The sequence below is a fragment of the Octopus sinensis genome, linkage group LG8, assembly GCF_006345805.1.
Source record: "Octopus sinensis linkage group LG8, ASM634580v1, whole genome shotgun sequence".
Lineage (NCBI taxonomy): Eukaryota > Metazoa > Mollusca > Cephalopoda > Octopoda > Octopodidae > Octopus > Octopus sinensis.
The window spans coordinates 13,801,860-13,818,125 of NC_043004.1; the positions used below are offsets into that span (position 1 = coordinate 13,801,860).

The window sequence follows — 16,266 nt, forward strand, 5'->3', positions numbered from 1 at the left end:
ATATATATATTAAAATCAATCAAAGGACTTACTGAGTATGTCTACCAGCTAGAAATAACAATCAAAACTCTTACTTAAATCACTAAAATACTACACTGATAATAACTACAGAAATCAATCGTCCGAAGGCAAATGGTCTAAGACGATGTCTCAGCATACCTTCAAGTATTTGGACTCACATGGACCGGTTTCTGGACTGGCATAATAGCCTCACCTTCCTCAGCTTGCGTTACCATGATAAAGAGCTCCAAACCTGTCACGCTGAAGTCTGTGCTGCAACTGATACATTTTGTACGGAATCATTGGCAGCCAGAATCAGTTTAGCTCGTTTGCCTTCGGACGGTTGACTTCTGTCGTTATTATCAGTGTATTTTGGTGATTTAAATAAGGGTTTTGACTGTTATTTCCAGCAGATAGACATACTTGGTATGTCCTTTGATTAATTTTAATCCTTCAGCTATTTAATGTTTTTGTTTTTTTTAGCCTGCAATCACCTATATTACTGATTCTGTTATTATCATTTTTAAATTGCTACACTAGATAACTACAGTCAATAATGTTCTTCACAAATAATTGTCGTCAATTCATTGCTCTGTAAATATAATATATATCAGCATGAAAGGCAGATATTAAATGATGACAATGGTGATGATGTATATATGTATGTATATGTATGTATATATATATATAAATATATATAGGTGCAGGAGTGGCTGTGTGGTAAGTAGCTTGCTAACCAACCACATAGTTCTGGGTTCAGTCCCACTACATGGCACCTTGGGCAAGTGTCTTCTACTATAGCCTCAGGCTGACCAAAGCCTTGTGAGTGGATTTGCCAGCGACATCAGTGCTGATTTGCGTGATGCCAGTGTCTGCCATGTCTGTAATTTTGCTCGGCTTGATGGGTTTTCTTCTCAAGCATGACACAACGCCAAAGGTCTTGGTCATTGCCTCTGTGAAGTCCAACACTCAAAAGGAACCCAGCTACCTTGCCTCCATGAGGCCCAACACACACAGACGCACATACACTCACTCACGCATACATATATATTTTATTTTATTTTACTTTCTTTGCTTGTTTTTATTTCATTTTGATTGTGCTCCTGCAGGTAATTAACAACGCATGTGCAACACAAGCTATTCTCAGTATTTTGCTCAACTGCAAACATGAAGATCTGGAATTGGGAGAAACCTTGACGTCTTTCAAAGAGTTTGTTCAAAACTTTGACCCAGCTGTAAGTAATTGTTTCCTCTTACATTTCAAGTACAGTGGTACCTCGCAGTACGAGTTTAGTTCATTCCATGACTCAAGCTCATCTTACGATTTACTCATTTTACAAATCAATTTTCCCCATTGAAATTAACTAAAATATAATTAATCCGTTCCTGCTCTCAAAAACCACTCAAAAATGACTTTTTATGGGTTTTAAAACAGAAATGGTGTAGTTACAAGTAAATTGACAATTATAAAAAAGAGAATGCAAGAGAAATATATAAACTGGTTTTATTAACTGCATTACCTTAAAGAGGGGGTGATTTGTGTGCTCGTACTGCAGATTTCTGCTCGTATTTCAAGTCAAAAATTTCCACGGGTCTCGGCTCGTACAGCAAATTACTTGTACAATGAGGCACTCGTGCTGCAAGGTTTTACTGTATATTTTGTTGTTGATGTTGTTGTTTAACTCCCAGCTCAGCCTTGATTGAGCAGACTTATAATCAGAGGTATTCTAGCCTTGGCCTTACTGCCTTTCCAGACATTTTAACTCACACTACATTATTCACTTCACCACTAGGCCCAGTCCTTGTTGTGGAAAGGTGCATCAGTGACTCTGAAACCTTCGCCAGGGGAGCACGAATTGTTGGTAAGGTGTCCCATGATGCACAGGTCAAAGGATACAGGCCAACATTAACCCTTTTGTTACCATGTGGTAGGAGGCAATTCTTCCCAACCACATGCACCCAGGTTCAGTCCTACTGCATGGCACCTCAGGCTAATGTCTTCTACTATAGCCTTAGGTCAACCAAAGCCTCATGAGTGGATTTGGTAGACTGAAACTGAAAGAAACCCATTGTATTACTATAAATTCTTCCTACGACCTTATCGACACTAGTCCAACCACACACATACATAAACAGCCACAACCACACACACATACCTCCTTCTCTTGCACTCTCCTGTCTTGGAAAGAACTTTTTCTTCAACCATTCTCTTCCTGTCATTTCAATGTGATCGCGTCTGTATCGTCAGCGATTTTCTTTCTCCGTCTTCCCTTCTTTGGACTTTTTGTATATTTCTGATGAAGAGCTCCACTCAAAACATGAAATCTCCTTTCTATTCTTTCCTGAGTGTCCAATAACACAGTACTTGTTCCACATCCTTGTGTTGTTGTTTTTTCTTGTTTGTTCAATGTTTGGATTGACACAAAGAAATAGTTTATCTTATTGTTATTTTCTCCAGATTTGGAGATAGAAAAAGCACCGGTGGTGGTGCCACATAAAAAGCATCCAGTACACTCTGTAAAGTGGTTGGCATTAGGATGGGTATCCAGCTGTAGAAACCAAGCTGAAACAGACTATAGATAGAACCTGGTGCAGCCCCTGGCCGTGCCAGTTCCTGTCAAGCTGCCCACTCTATGCTGGTATGGAAAATGGACATTAAATAATAATGATGGTGGTGGTGGTGGCGACAGTGGCGGTTGTTACTGTATGTAATTTATGATTTTCTTTTTCTTTACAGATACGTGGATTGACTTTGAGTAATTCTGATGTTATACGTCAAGTTCATAATAGTTTCTCTCGGTAAGAATATTGATTTCATTTCCCTTTTGTTTTCTTTTTCTTACTGTCAAAAGAAGAGTGTGAACAGCAATATCTTTTGTAGGGCCTTTGTGATCCATTCATCTTCTCTCCCTACTGTTCCTGAAAGGGTTGTTGGGGAAGAGTTCTCTGGTACCTCCTCCAAAGGTTCTTATTAAAAGGAAACTGTCATTAGACGTCCTGACTGTATTCCGAAGCACAGACAAGTGAGACTATGCATATTATTGAACCATCTCATTCTTGGGTACCCCTACCCCTAGGTCTCCTGCCAGTTGGCTGAGCTTGAAGAATCAGTCTTGTGATTCTTTCTTGTGACATTCCATAGTTCCGGAGCTGTGACTTCTCAGTGTGGAGATGTAGTAGTTCAAATTTGGAGAGATTCTGTTGAGTAGCATTACTCCATGGGCCTTCTAGAAGAGCCACATTTTGGCCACTTGTTTTCGCAGTCGTACTCCCTTGGTCATTACCCAACATTCATGGCCACATGTGAGGATAGGCATGAAAATTGAACTTGATCATAGAAAAGTTGGATTTCTTTACCAATCTCTTCTCCTCTGAGGAGCATTTGCTCAAGTTGGTGCATTATTTTACAAGCAACAGCAGTGCAAGCGTTCAGTTCAGCCTCCTACCTTGCATCTCTCATGAATACAATCCCAGGATTCTTAGACTCCTCCATTTGTTTCAGTGATGCTCCATTAACATGCCTTTGTGGTTAAGAAATTAATTTGCAAGTTTAATCATATTGAGCAATGGACTGCCTCCCTTTTTCTTGGATTGAAAGGCATTCAGTCATAAGAGCCTTACCAAAACTGGAATGTCTGAGCTATATGTAGTTCTTCAATTTGTCAGGAAGGATACTAATTCTGATTAAGAATTGGCTCGGACATGATGAACCATTGATGCTATGCCAGCATGGGAAGGCGATGTAAAATGATGTTGTTGATGATGATTGCGAATGATGGCAGTGGTGGTGATGATGATGATGATGATAATTGTGAATGATGGCGGCAGTGGTGATTATGATGATGATGATGATGACTAAGATGATTGTGATAATGATGATGATGGTGGAGGTGGTGATGATGATGGGTGTGGTTTAAACCAACCCACCTGAGATTGCCCTTGATTCTGATACAAATACCCTGTTTTAAAGTGATTTAAATTAAATTAAAACCTTCCGATAAATTTCAAGTTGAGTCCTTCCCCAAATGCTTGCTTGTTATTTTCCTAAATTCTTCATGATTTTCAAAATCCATTGAAACAAAGGAGGAAGTTTTTCCCAAAAGAGATGTAGGGAAATCTATCTGGCTCTTGCTTTTATCAAGTCGAGTGGCTCCATAGAGGTACACCACTTGAAGGGATGATCTTAAAATGTTGTTTTATTCAAAGACATTGCAAACACTGACAAAGGTTAAATCTTGTTTGTTTATTTATTTGTCTTTCGTTTACAAAGGCAACAGATGTTTGAATTTGATGAGAAATTAGCCAAAAAGGATGATGATGTGTACCACTTTGTGGGTTATCTGCCCATCAATGGACGCTTGTATGAACTGGATGGCTTGAAAGATGGACCAGTAGATTTAGGTGAGTCTCTTACTGTTGCCTTCCATTCCTTTTCTCTTGGATATTTTCTTCAGACCCTGGTCATCCCTGATCTTGCTAATTTGTGATAAAAAGCCTTCTGGCCACAGCAATCTCATATTTTTTAGGAATATCTAAAACTACATTATTTAACATGCCCTTCCTTTTTTTTTTTTTTTTTTTTTAATAGTGTTAGAGAACTGTCAGAAGGAGATTTAGCTGCTGCTTTTTGTAGGTAGAGTGACCTCATAGGGGTTCCCCCATTAGCTGGTTTTGCTTTTTGCTTTCCATTCTCCCTTTTCCAGTTCTCTCTTCTCCCCCCCCCACTATCTTAGTTCATGTATTCTTCCCTTCTTTGTCTTTTCATGCGTGTAACTTCCCCTCCTCTCCATACTAAATTTGATTAAAGGCTTTCCAACAATGACCATTCCTTGTTTCCAGTCAGGTATTTTTTTTTTAAACTTTGTTATCCAATGTGATCTTCCTTTCTTTGTTTCAAAACCCAGTAGAGTATTTGAGAATTTGGCTGTTGCCTTTAGCAAGTCAAATATTTAACCCAGCAAAAACAGTGATAGTGTTAGGGAAACAAGTGCTCAGGTTGTAAATAAAAAATTTTTAAATACTGGTACTATGCTGGTTATGACAATGAGGGGCCCAGTTGATCCTTTCAACGGAACAGCCTGCTCGTGAAATTAATATTAACGGGCAAGTGGCTGAGTACTCCTCAGATATGCGTACCCTAAGATAAAGTGTCTTGCTCAGGGACACAGTGCACCACTGGGGACTGAACTTCAGGAATTTGCAATCTTGAGCTGAATGCCTTAACCACTTGGCCCAACGCTTTCATTCCAGATTGCAAATAGGATTTTCAAGTCTGGTGTGCATCTGTTGTTGATTGATCAGTTAATAAATAGTGTTATTGTTATGTCTTGTAATATTTAGTTAAGGCAAGCTGGCAGAAACATTAACACGCCAGGCGAAATACTGCTTAGCAGTATTTCGTCTGTCGTTACGTTCTGAGTTCAAATTCCGCCGAAGTCGACTTGGCCTTTCATCCTTTCGGGGTCAATTAAATAAGTACCAGTTTCACACTGGGTCAATGTAATTGACTTAATCCCTTTGTCTGTCCTTGTTTGTCCCCTCTATGTTTAGCCCCTTGTGGGCAATAAAGAAATAAGTATTTCATCTGTCTTTACATTCTGAGTTCAAATTCTGTATAGGTTAACTTTGCCTTTCATCCTTTCAGGATCGATAAATAAAGTACCAGTTACGCACTGGGGTCAATGTAATTGACTTAATCCCTTTGTCTGTCCTTGTTTGTCCCCTCTATGATTAGCCCCATGTGGGTAATAAAGAAATAAGAAACATTAGGACGCCGGGCGAAATATGGAGACACCGCATAACTGTATCGCTGTTTCCAAAATTATTCCCAATTTCATCTACATCCCTACCTCATTAATGTTTACCTTTTAAATTGTTTTATTTGCCAGGTGTTGTTGATGAGAATGCTGATTGGCTTGATGTTGTTAGACCTGTTATTGAGAAACGGATTCAGAAGTAGGTATTGTTTTTACCTTCTCTTATATTTTTAGCTATCCTCATTGTCATTTTATCACCTGCTTCTCTATGCTAGCCTGAGTAAGATGGATTCCAATGAAACTAATTTTCCACAGCTGGATGCTCTTCCTGTTACCAACTCTTACCTGTTTCCAAAGCAAGCTGATTCTTCTACAGGGTCAGACACGTTTCCACAATAACGGAAAGGAATGACATTTATTTACAATAGTTGTGTTATATAAAACAAAGAGGCACAAACATACAGACTCATATACACGCACATATATATCCATACATGCATGGAAGATGGACGTTAATCTATGATGATATATATATTAAAACTGGGGAAGGCTGGTTTATGGGATTATCTTAGGTTTTCCACCCGTCTATAAAACTTCATGGCATATCGTCAGATCTCAAAAACCTGTTGGCCCATGACCTCTTCAAAAAATGCTCTACATCTTAGAGTGTGCGTCTTCTTTTGGATCTATGTTTTCTACAATCGATCCTTTTCGCACCCTGGTCAGAGAGTTTTACAGGGACAACATGGTTCATATTAAAATAGCTGACCAGTAGGCCATACTTGTACATATTTACAGAAATGAGAAATTTATTCTCATAAATAGAATGCTCCATTTTTTTGAGCGGGTCATAGGCCAACAAGTTTTTGGGATCTGACGATATGCCATAAAGCTAAACTCTTTATGGACAGGAAACCTAAGATAATCCCATAAACCAGCCTTCCCCATTTTTAATATATACTGCTCTACATCTTAGAGTGTGCTTCCTCTTTCAGATATGTTTTCTACAAATGATATATCTATATATATATATATATGTGGCCGTTCGCCAGCCTCGTCTGGCACCTGTGTCGGTGGCACATAAAAAGCACCCACTACACTCACGGAGTGGTTGGCATTAGGAAGGGCATCCAGCTGTAGAAACACTGCCAGATCTGACTGGCCTGGTGCAACCTTCGGGCTTCCCAGACCCCAGTTGAACCGTCCAACCCATGCTAGCATGGAAAGTGGACGTTAAACGATGATGATGATGATATGTGTGTATATAATGGCATTGACCAAACTATTGGATGTTGTTAAACCTTGCTGGTCACAATGCTGTATTCCATGCCTCATTTTCATTCCAACTGACTACTTCCCAACATCACAGCTATATTTCTGACATGACATTTTCCACTTCCAGCTGTCTTTACACTTACTGCTTCTCTTGAAAATGTAATGTTTTAACCTTTACTTTCTATATCTGTTACATTCAGGTATCACAATGATGAAATCCACTTTAATTTGATGGCCATTGTCTCAGATCGCAAAATGTTATACGAACGCAAGATGAAAGATTTTGAGGTTTGCTTTTTGTTTGTATCTTTAATTTTATATTTGCATGTTAGAGACCTCAGTTGTAATGTATTATTTTCAAATTCAGTAAATGAATGGAAATTTGAATTCTAACAGAAAGATATCAAACTCTGTCCAGTAGTAAGTTTCCAGCTTTGGGGTCCAAAAGTTTTGTGGCACATGGAGTTACCCCTTAGTCACTGCTTCTCCTTGCTCTGGACAGCACCTGTCAAAAGTCCCAGTTATTGATTACATTGCAGAAGATGGTCATGTGGCTATGCCATACAGGACTTGGAGCTGGGCTGGCCCTTTGTCCTTACTGTGTTGGAACAGGGTATACTCAGTTCCATGTATATGCACTTCAGACACGGAAACTGAGTTAACTTGTTTTTGATTGTGGTGTAGATTCCAGAATTTTCCACATTTCATATGACATATTAGCTTGGGCAAAGTTCAGAGAGCTCTTACTTCTGCTGGTGACAAAGGACCTCTTGCTCAGAGTAGAAAGTAGACTGTATGAACAGCCATGCTACATGGTAGTGAAACATAGGCCGTGACTGCTGAGGACATGCATAAACTTGCAAGGAATGAAGCCAGTATGCTCCACTGGATGTGTAATGTCAGTGTGCATACTCGACAGAGTGTGAGTACCTTGAGAGAAAAGTTGGACCTAAGAAGCATCAGATGTGGTGTGCAAGAGAGACGACTGCACTGGTATGATCATGTGGTGAGAATGGATGAGGATAACTGAAAAAGTGCCACACCCTTGCAGTTGAGGGAACCTATGGAAGAGGAAGACCTGGGATGATGATAATGATGATGATGATGAGGAGGAGGGAGTGGTGGTGGTGGTTGTTGTTGTTTTTAGAAATTTATTCAATACCTGCGTGTTAGTATGCAAAAATTTAATCAGTGCAGTGACTGTTAGCATCTGTCTCAAACCCACCAGTGTGTGAACATACCCTGATAACATGTGAACCAATTCCTTGATGAGAGATTAACAAAATAAACTTTATATAAACCAGTGTAATCAGTGGAAAACCACTGTCTTGTGTTTCCCAAGAAAACCACAAATGGGCAACCTGCTATCTGCACACTGTTTTGCTACTCTTTCCTGGTCGCTGCTTATAACTGTTTGCTGTTCTTCCGTTGCTGGGTTGAGGATAGAAAAAAATACATTATGAGGTAACATTTTTAGTGGCCTTTGCAAGAAAAAAAAAATCAGATCAAAGTTAAGTATCACCAGTTTATAGTATGGCTGTGACTTACCGCAAGGGAAACTTTTGGGCAACAACAGCATATTATATATGACTAGCGGTATAACCCGGCCTTGCCTGGGATTAAGTTACGATTATTAAGCTAATCAAGTTCTTTATTTCAAACCAAACTAAGTAATATTAACATCAAATTTGGGCGAAATCCATTGAAATTGGTAGGGTTATTTAAGGAAATAAAGATAACTTCTGTTATATGCTTGAAGGCTCTGCTGTCAGGTGTTTGTAATGTTCATGAGATATTTGAAAGGCAGTGCTGATATGTTAGATAAATGGATTCTTAACAAAACACTTTTTTACTTGGCGTAAAATAAAAACAAAACTCTTTCGCACCCAAAGTAATATATGTTTATAGAGAGGGGAGGAGAAAGATGAACGATTTAAAATAAATAAATGATTTAAAATAAATATATTGTAATTGTTGTGTGAGAAAGTTTATATACTCTGATTATAAAATATAGTCTTTCAAAAACATCCTAAATTTTAACACTATATCTCGTGTTTAAGAAAATACAAAACATTTTACATTTTATATATTATGAATGCTGTGACTTACTCTCCCTCCCTCCTCGCTTTCTCTCTCTCTCTCTCTTTGTCTTTACCTTTTTATTTTTGTTAGATCGCTGTCAAACCCTCTGCCTCTCTTCCTTACACATACTTTTTCTTTACTATTTTTGTTAGACGTTGCGAAACACTCTCCCTCACACGCACACACATACATCAACACACAACTTCTCTCTCTCCTTCACACACACTTTCACTTGGCTATGGCTAGAAGGGGCTTAACTCATGTTAACAACCTTCAAAATAGGTAAAAGCTATGGCTGAAAATAGATTTTTACCTATATCCGTGGGTGCCTCAGGAAAAAAATAAGTTGCCAAAACCCAGGTAGGATGTTGACGAATGTCCTCCTAAAATTGGAGCGACATGTGTGCTAATTTGTGGATATGCATAAATTACAATTACATACACACACACACGTCCTGCCTTATATATATACAGATAATCCTGATAATATGTTATGGATAAGTTATATAACCATTTTGCCATTGCTAGAGTTCTACCATGGAGACTGATGATATCGGTAGTGAGATAAGCAGACTCCAAATGTTGATACAGGAAGAAGAACAGAAGATGGCACGTTACAAAGTAAGTGCTTTATTTTATTTTATTTTATTTTTATTTACTGAAAAGCTATTTATTTTGTTTGTTTTTTTCTCATTTGTCGTTTACCTTTTGCATGTTTCGGTCATTAGACTGTGGCCATACTGGAGGCTTAGTAGATCAAATTAACCCCAGTAGTAATTTTCTTTCTTTTTTTTATCTTTTTTGGAAGTGTGCCGCTTATTTTATCAGTCTCTTTTGCTGAACCAGTGTTAGTGGGATGTAAACAAACTAACACTGGTTGTCAAGCAGTGTGAGGGGCAAACACAATGACACAGATACACACGCACAGATGCACACGTATGTTTGTATGTTTATAGACACACGTATACTCAATAGACTTCCGCACAGTTTCCATCTGTCAAATTGACTCACAAGGCTTTGGTCAGTTTGGAGCTATAGTAGAAGACAATTGCCCATAATGCCATGTGGTTGCAAAGCAAATATCTTACCACACAGCCATTTGTGTATGTTCATTAATGTACCAGAATAGAGCAGATTCAACACGTGCAGTAATAGCAGTCAACATAAAGCCACTGTGCGAGACTTCTTTGTAATGATGAAGGGTCAGTATGAAGGGGGATGGGGTTTAGTCTTTTTTTTTTTTTTTTGTCATATTTTAGAAATACAAATCAGTTCTGAATTCTTGAAAGTGTTAAGTTCTTTTTTTGTTTCTTTTTGTGTTTTTGTTTTATTTTTGTCTTGGTTCACTTTGGAATTTCTCACACTAAGAATATTCCGTTTAAACATGTCCACCGGTACTGTCTTTTCAGATTGAAAACATCCGTCGCAAACACAACTACCTACCATTTATAGTGGAACTGTTGAAGTGTCTGGCCAAAGAGGAGAAATTAGTACCTTTAGTAGAGAAGGTAAACTTTTGACTCGCTGCTGTGTCTACTACTCATAGTTTTGTGTGTTTACTACATGTGCATGAAACTCTATGTAGGTATTATTATACATGTTGTACACTTGTATGCATATGCATGTTGCTATGTATGACTGCATTAACCCGTTACCTTTTAAACCAGCCACATCCAGCCAAAATATTGTACATGTTCAAACTGCTAGATCTGGCCTCTCATGCCCATCCTACAATGTCAACCTAAAGATAAACAATCACATCATTGAAATTTCAAAGGATCCTCTGCTTTGTGAGGTACCTCTAGTGTTGTCCTGTTGAGCACTGGGGTCGATGTAGCCATCTATCTTTCTCCTCAAAATTTCATGCCTTGTACCTATAAGAGAAAGGATGATGATGATTATTATTATTATTATAGACGTCGCACAGTATACAACATCGTGAGGTTGTTGATTGAAGACATTGTGTGTACCGGGGTGGGGTGGGGTTGTCCTGTTTGTAATGTCACAACAAGGACCTCAGACAGACTGTACTTTATGCAATATGCAGGAAGTTCCAAGTAATGCCAACTTTTGCAATTGTTGTTGTTGCTGTTAGCACACCAGGTAAAATGCTCTGCAGTATCTCGACTGTCGCTGTGTTCTGAATTCATATTCCACCAAGATTGGCTTTGCCTCTCATCCTTTTGGGGTCAATAAATTAAGTACCTGTGAAACACTGGGGTCAATATAATCGACCAGTCCCCTCTCCCAATATTTCAGGCCTTTTGGCTATAGTAGAAAGGATTGGATTATTATTATGATTGTTGTTGTTATTAAGGTGGCAGACTTGTTGGCATGCTGAGCAAAATGCTTAGTGGCATTTCGTCCGTCATTATGTTCTGTGTTCAAATTCTACCCAAGTCAACTTTGCCTTTCATCCTTTCAGGGTTGATGAAAAAGGTACCAGACAAGTACTGGGTCAATATAATCGACTGTCCCCCTCCCCCAATTCCAGGCCTTGTGTCTATAGTAAAAAGGATTATTATCATTATTATTATTATTGTTATTATTCTCCTTCTCTTCTGCTCATTTTTAACCACGATTCACTCTCAGTCTGTTTTGTGTGTTTACAGGCCAAGGAAAAGGCTGCAAAGAAGAAGGAAGTGAAGGCTTGATATCAGCTACTCTTAATCTATCCTGCTTTAATCATTCACCTGTTGGTGTTCATTAGTAAAAGGTAAAATATTCTGCTAACCATCTGTTGCGATCAATCTCAGTCATTATTCAATCACTATGGTGTTTCTAATTATCATTGCAGTGTTCAATATCTATTCAGAATAAGTACCAAACTTTGAAAACAAATAAGTATTGGGGTTGATTTGTTTAGTTCAGTGCTTCCTAAAGGGGCCTGTACTGCCCTCCTGGGGGTGGTGGAAAGATTCAGGGAGGTGTTGAAGAAAAGTGGGGCGATAATGGGGTGGCTAAAAAGAGAGGTGATGAATGTTTTAATAATGGGTTAATTAGGTGAAGTTTTATTTGTGAGATGCAGTTGTTTTAAATTTGTTTCAGTTAGTAGTAATGGTAGTGGAGGTGGCAGTGGCGGTGGTGGTGGTGGTGGTGGTGGTGGTCTAATGACTGCAATAAGCAAGAGATAAAATGATATATGTTATGGTTTTGTTGTTGTTTAGGCTAAGGTCAGTTAACTGGTCATTTACCAAAACTATAATGAAATGCATTCTGACTATAAGCTGTTCACGGATACATAGGACTATAACGGTAGGAGTGTGAAATGAGGGAAATTTGATTGTTATTTGTGGCAAGTCGAGCAACGTCGCGTAGAAGCACAGTCATAACATTATGTAGATCCAAAGGAAAAAATAAGCTTAGTATAACTATTTGATCCCGCTCATTGAATTAATCAAGGTTGTTGAAGAGTAGCCTCCCTTTTATATATTCTTGCGTGTCGCATAGAAAAACTGAAGAGCTGCTGCAATAAGTATGTTAATTAAAATTATAATTAACTGGTGCGCCTGTATTTTACCAAAAGCCAGGAACTTTTCAGCACCCCCTTTTGTGTGCGGGAACGTGAAACTCAGAGTAGCAGGTTTTGTTGAATTTTCTGCTGCTTTTAAATAAAGTATATATATATATATATATATATATATATATATTCACTTCCCGAGCGTTATACTAATACATCTCTTTGTTGTCTACACCACCTGTCTTCGTTTTTTTTTTTGGTGAATTCTCCCTATATATATCATCATCATCATCATCATCATTTAACGTCCGTTTTCCGCGCTAGCACGGGTTGGACGGTTTCGACCGGGGTCTGGGGAGCTCGGGACTGCCCCAGGCTCCAGTCTAGTCTGGCAGTGTTTCTACAGCTGGATGCCCTTCCTAACGCCAACCACTCCGCGAGTGTAGTGGGTGTTTTTTACGTGCCACCTGCATATATATATATATGTGTGTGTGTGTGTATAAATAAAGGGTACATTTAAACACATAAGAGGTATCCATCATAGGACTACCTGCACGCTAGAGAGGACAGTTAAATTCCAAACCAATGTTAGGGAAAAAATTTCGAAGGGAATGAAAAATAAAAACATTTACCACCTAACTCCTGGACCATGGTTTCAGACTTTTTTAGCAAATAAAATTATTTGCTAGGCGAAGTTTATCCTAATATTGGTTTGGAATTTAACTGTCCTTTCTAGCGTGTAGTTAGTCCTATGCTGGATACCTCTTATGTGTTTAAATGTACACTGTATTTATATGAATAATATATAGTCTATTGACTAAATTCTAACAAGCTAGGCCACTGGTAATGGAAATTGCTAATATTTCAGATTGCCCTTTCATATTATTTATATATATACATTTAATTGTAGTTGTGATACCTGTGGCAGTTGCACGTAAAAGGCACCATCTGAATGTGGCTGATGCCAGCGCAGCCTTGACTGGCTTTCGTGCCGGTGGCACGTAAAAAGCACCAACCGATCATGGCTGTTGCCAGCCTCCTCTGGCACCTGTGCCAGCACATAAAAAGCACCCACTACACTCACCGAGTGGTTGGCATTAGGAAGGGCATCCAGCTGTAGAAACACTACCAGATCAGACTGAGGATGTCAAAATATCTCCCTCCCTCTCATAGATATCACAGGTGCTACTCTTCTCTGACGAAACTGTACAAAATATTAATGAACTGATGTAAATAATCAAGAATGCTGGGTCATCACTGGATTACTCATTTTTGCCTGCTGAGTGGACAGGAGCAACATCAAATAAAGCATTTTGCTTAAGAATACAAAGCGTCGCCCAGTCTATGAATCAAAACCATAATCTTACTATCATGAATCCAACATCCCAACCACTAAGCCACAAACCTTCACATGGCTGGAACCCCTTTTCGATGCTGATGATTGTATAGCATGTATACTATGCTTTTTTCATGCCACTGGCACTAGTGAGACCATCCTGCAGTTTGCAAGACTACGAACCTCACAGAGGGGGTCTGCTTTATACTAGGAGATGTGGTGGTTAAAATATGAGAAAGGGTGGGCAGTCTTATCTGAACTGTTATTGTAATATAACTACAGTTACATTTAACCTGTTTCTTTAAACACTCTCTCTTTCTTTGTTCCTTTACAGGGCTGTGTCTTGTTCTTTATGACCACATCCACCGATGCTGTTCTTCGTCAACTGTATATGTTTTCCATTTTCAACACCAAATATTTGATGTTTTCATATATTAATAAACATTTGACAATACCATACAATCATTCATTCTTTATTTATTATTACATCAACAGACAAACTATCAGCGTAGGTTTGACTGTGTGGTAAGTAGCTTGCTTACCAACCACATGGTTCCAGATTCAGCCCCATTGCATGGCACCTTGGACAAGTGTCTTCTACTATAGCCTTTGGTTGACCAAAGCCTTGTGAGTGGATTTGGTAGACAGAAACTGAAAGAAGCCCGTCGTATATATGTATGTGTGTGTATATGTTTGTGAGTCAGTGTTTGTCCCCCCCCCCCAACATCTCTTGACAACTGATGCTGGTATGTTTACGTCCCCCGTAACTTAGCAGTTTGGCAAAAGACACCGATAGAATAAGTACTAAACTTTCAAAGAATAAGTCCTGGGGGTCAATTTGCTCGACTAAAGGCGATGCTCCAGCTTGGCCACAGTCAAATGACTGAAACACGTCAGAGAGTAACAATAAGGACATGTTATGTTGTTCGATTAAATTTCGTTAGTGAAGCAGAGGCTTCAGTCACTGCCAAATCCGTATTATGATATTACTATACGCCCGTGTCACAATTCAGATATGTTCGTGTGACATCTTAACACAATGAGTGAAGGTGATTCGCATGGGACGTCATCTGCAGGAAAGTGTATAGTAAAATAAGTATTAACTGATTGAATAAAAAACAAAAAAAACTGATCAATTATACCTGAATCAAACAACGACAAAGAGATGAAGCTTAAACAGAGAAGAAACAGGGGGGACAACTCCTTATCTTATAACAATCGAAATAGATGGACTACAGAGAAATCTTAAAATAGGGTTAAAAATTCAATAAATTTGGTGTTTAAATCGGTTCTCCCTCGATGTTATATATTATGTGGCTCCAATATACCGCGCTCTCCATCGTCCCAGTCGATTTAATCTTCACGTTTCTATGCTTACATGGAAGAGTCTACATAATTTCCATTACTAAGGTAGATTTTTCACTTGTTTTCAATCAAGGTAATAGTTCCCCGTGTCTAGACGTATTCTTTTCTACTCTAGGCACAAGGCCCGAAATTTTTGGGGAGGGGGCCAGTCGATTAGATCGACACCAGTACGCAATTGGTACTTAATTTACCGACCCCGAAAGAATGAAAGGCAAAGTCGACCTCGGCGGAATTTGAACTCGAACTCAGAACGCAGCGACAGACGTAATACTGCTGAGCATTTCGCCCGGTGTGCTAACGTTTCTGCCAGCTCGCCGCCTTATTTTGACAGAATATTGGGAACGAATGGCAGTGACAATCCTTTACAACTATCACCCGATGTGGAGACAAAGGTACACACAAACACGTATACTCACGCCCCAAAAGATATATATACGACGGGCTTCTTACAGTTTCCGTCTCCCAGATCCACTCAAAATACTTTGGTCGGCTTGCCCATAGTGCCACGCAGTGGGATTGAACTCGGAACCATGTAGGTCGGAAGTAAACTTTTTTACTATACTGACACGCACGCGCCTTAAACCACGCCATATATAATAGTATTAGTTCATCATCTGGGCAAAATAAGGAGTACATATTCTGTCACTCGACCTGCTAGATATGACAGCCAAATATACCTCAAATTTTCCCCATCACCAACACTTCAAAAATGGAACGGCACATTGGACAATATGAAATCCCAAATAAAATTCTTCTCGCAGCTATTTGGGAGCCTAGGACTCTTATGAACTCACACCAGGTTATCTTATTCTGAGTTTAGTTTCTTTCTATATAAGACTTCAGGTTGTGCTTTGTAAAAATTTTATTTATTGCTGGGACTTCAGTAAGAGGAAGAATTTTAAATCAAAACGTAAGAAGCAGGGCATCTGGCCTGATGCTCTTACAATTCTGTCAGTACCTACCCATCCTAGATTGATACTTTATTCATTTAC

The 16,266-nt window shown here is 38.9% G+C and overlaps 1 protein-coding gene across 3 annotated transcripts in view; it reads left to right on the top strand.

Annotated features, from left to right (window-relative positions):
• LOC115214967 (ubiquitin carboxyl-terminal hydrolase isozyme L5) overlaps positions 1-14,374 on the top strand; it is a 35,465-nt gene extending 21,091 nt beyond the window's left edge. Inside the window, exons 4-12 of one of the 3 annotated variants that reach the window (XM_036505259.1) lie at positions 1,110-1,235; positions 2,738-2,799; positions 4,271-4,401; positions 5,889-5,955; positions 7,232-7,319; positions 9,642-9,734; positions 10,523-10,694; positions 11,726-11,829; positions 14,244-14,374. In XM_036505259.1, coding sequence (XP_036361152.1) covers positions 1,110-1,235; positions 2,738-2,799; positions 4,271-4,401; positions 5,889-5,955; positions 7,232-7,319; positions 9,642-9,734; positions 10,523-10,633 — 678 coding nt within the window. In that variant the 3' untranslated portion in view covers positions 10,634-10,694; positions 11,726-11,829; positions 14,244-14,374. Of the gene's footprint in view, positions 1-1,109; positions 1,236-2,737; positions 2,800-4,270; positions 4,402-5,888; positions 5,956-7,231; positions 7,361-8,197; positions 8,220-9,641; positions 9,735-10,522; positions 10,695-11,725; positions 11,830-14,243 lie in introns of those variants that run through there. The other 2 variants (XM_029784064.2, XM_036505260.1) reach the window with 2 other exon arrangements.
• The last annotated feature ends 1,892 nt before the right edge of the window (positions 14,375-16,266 follow it).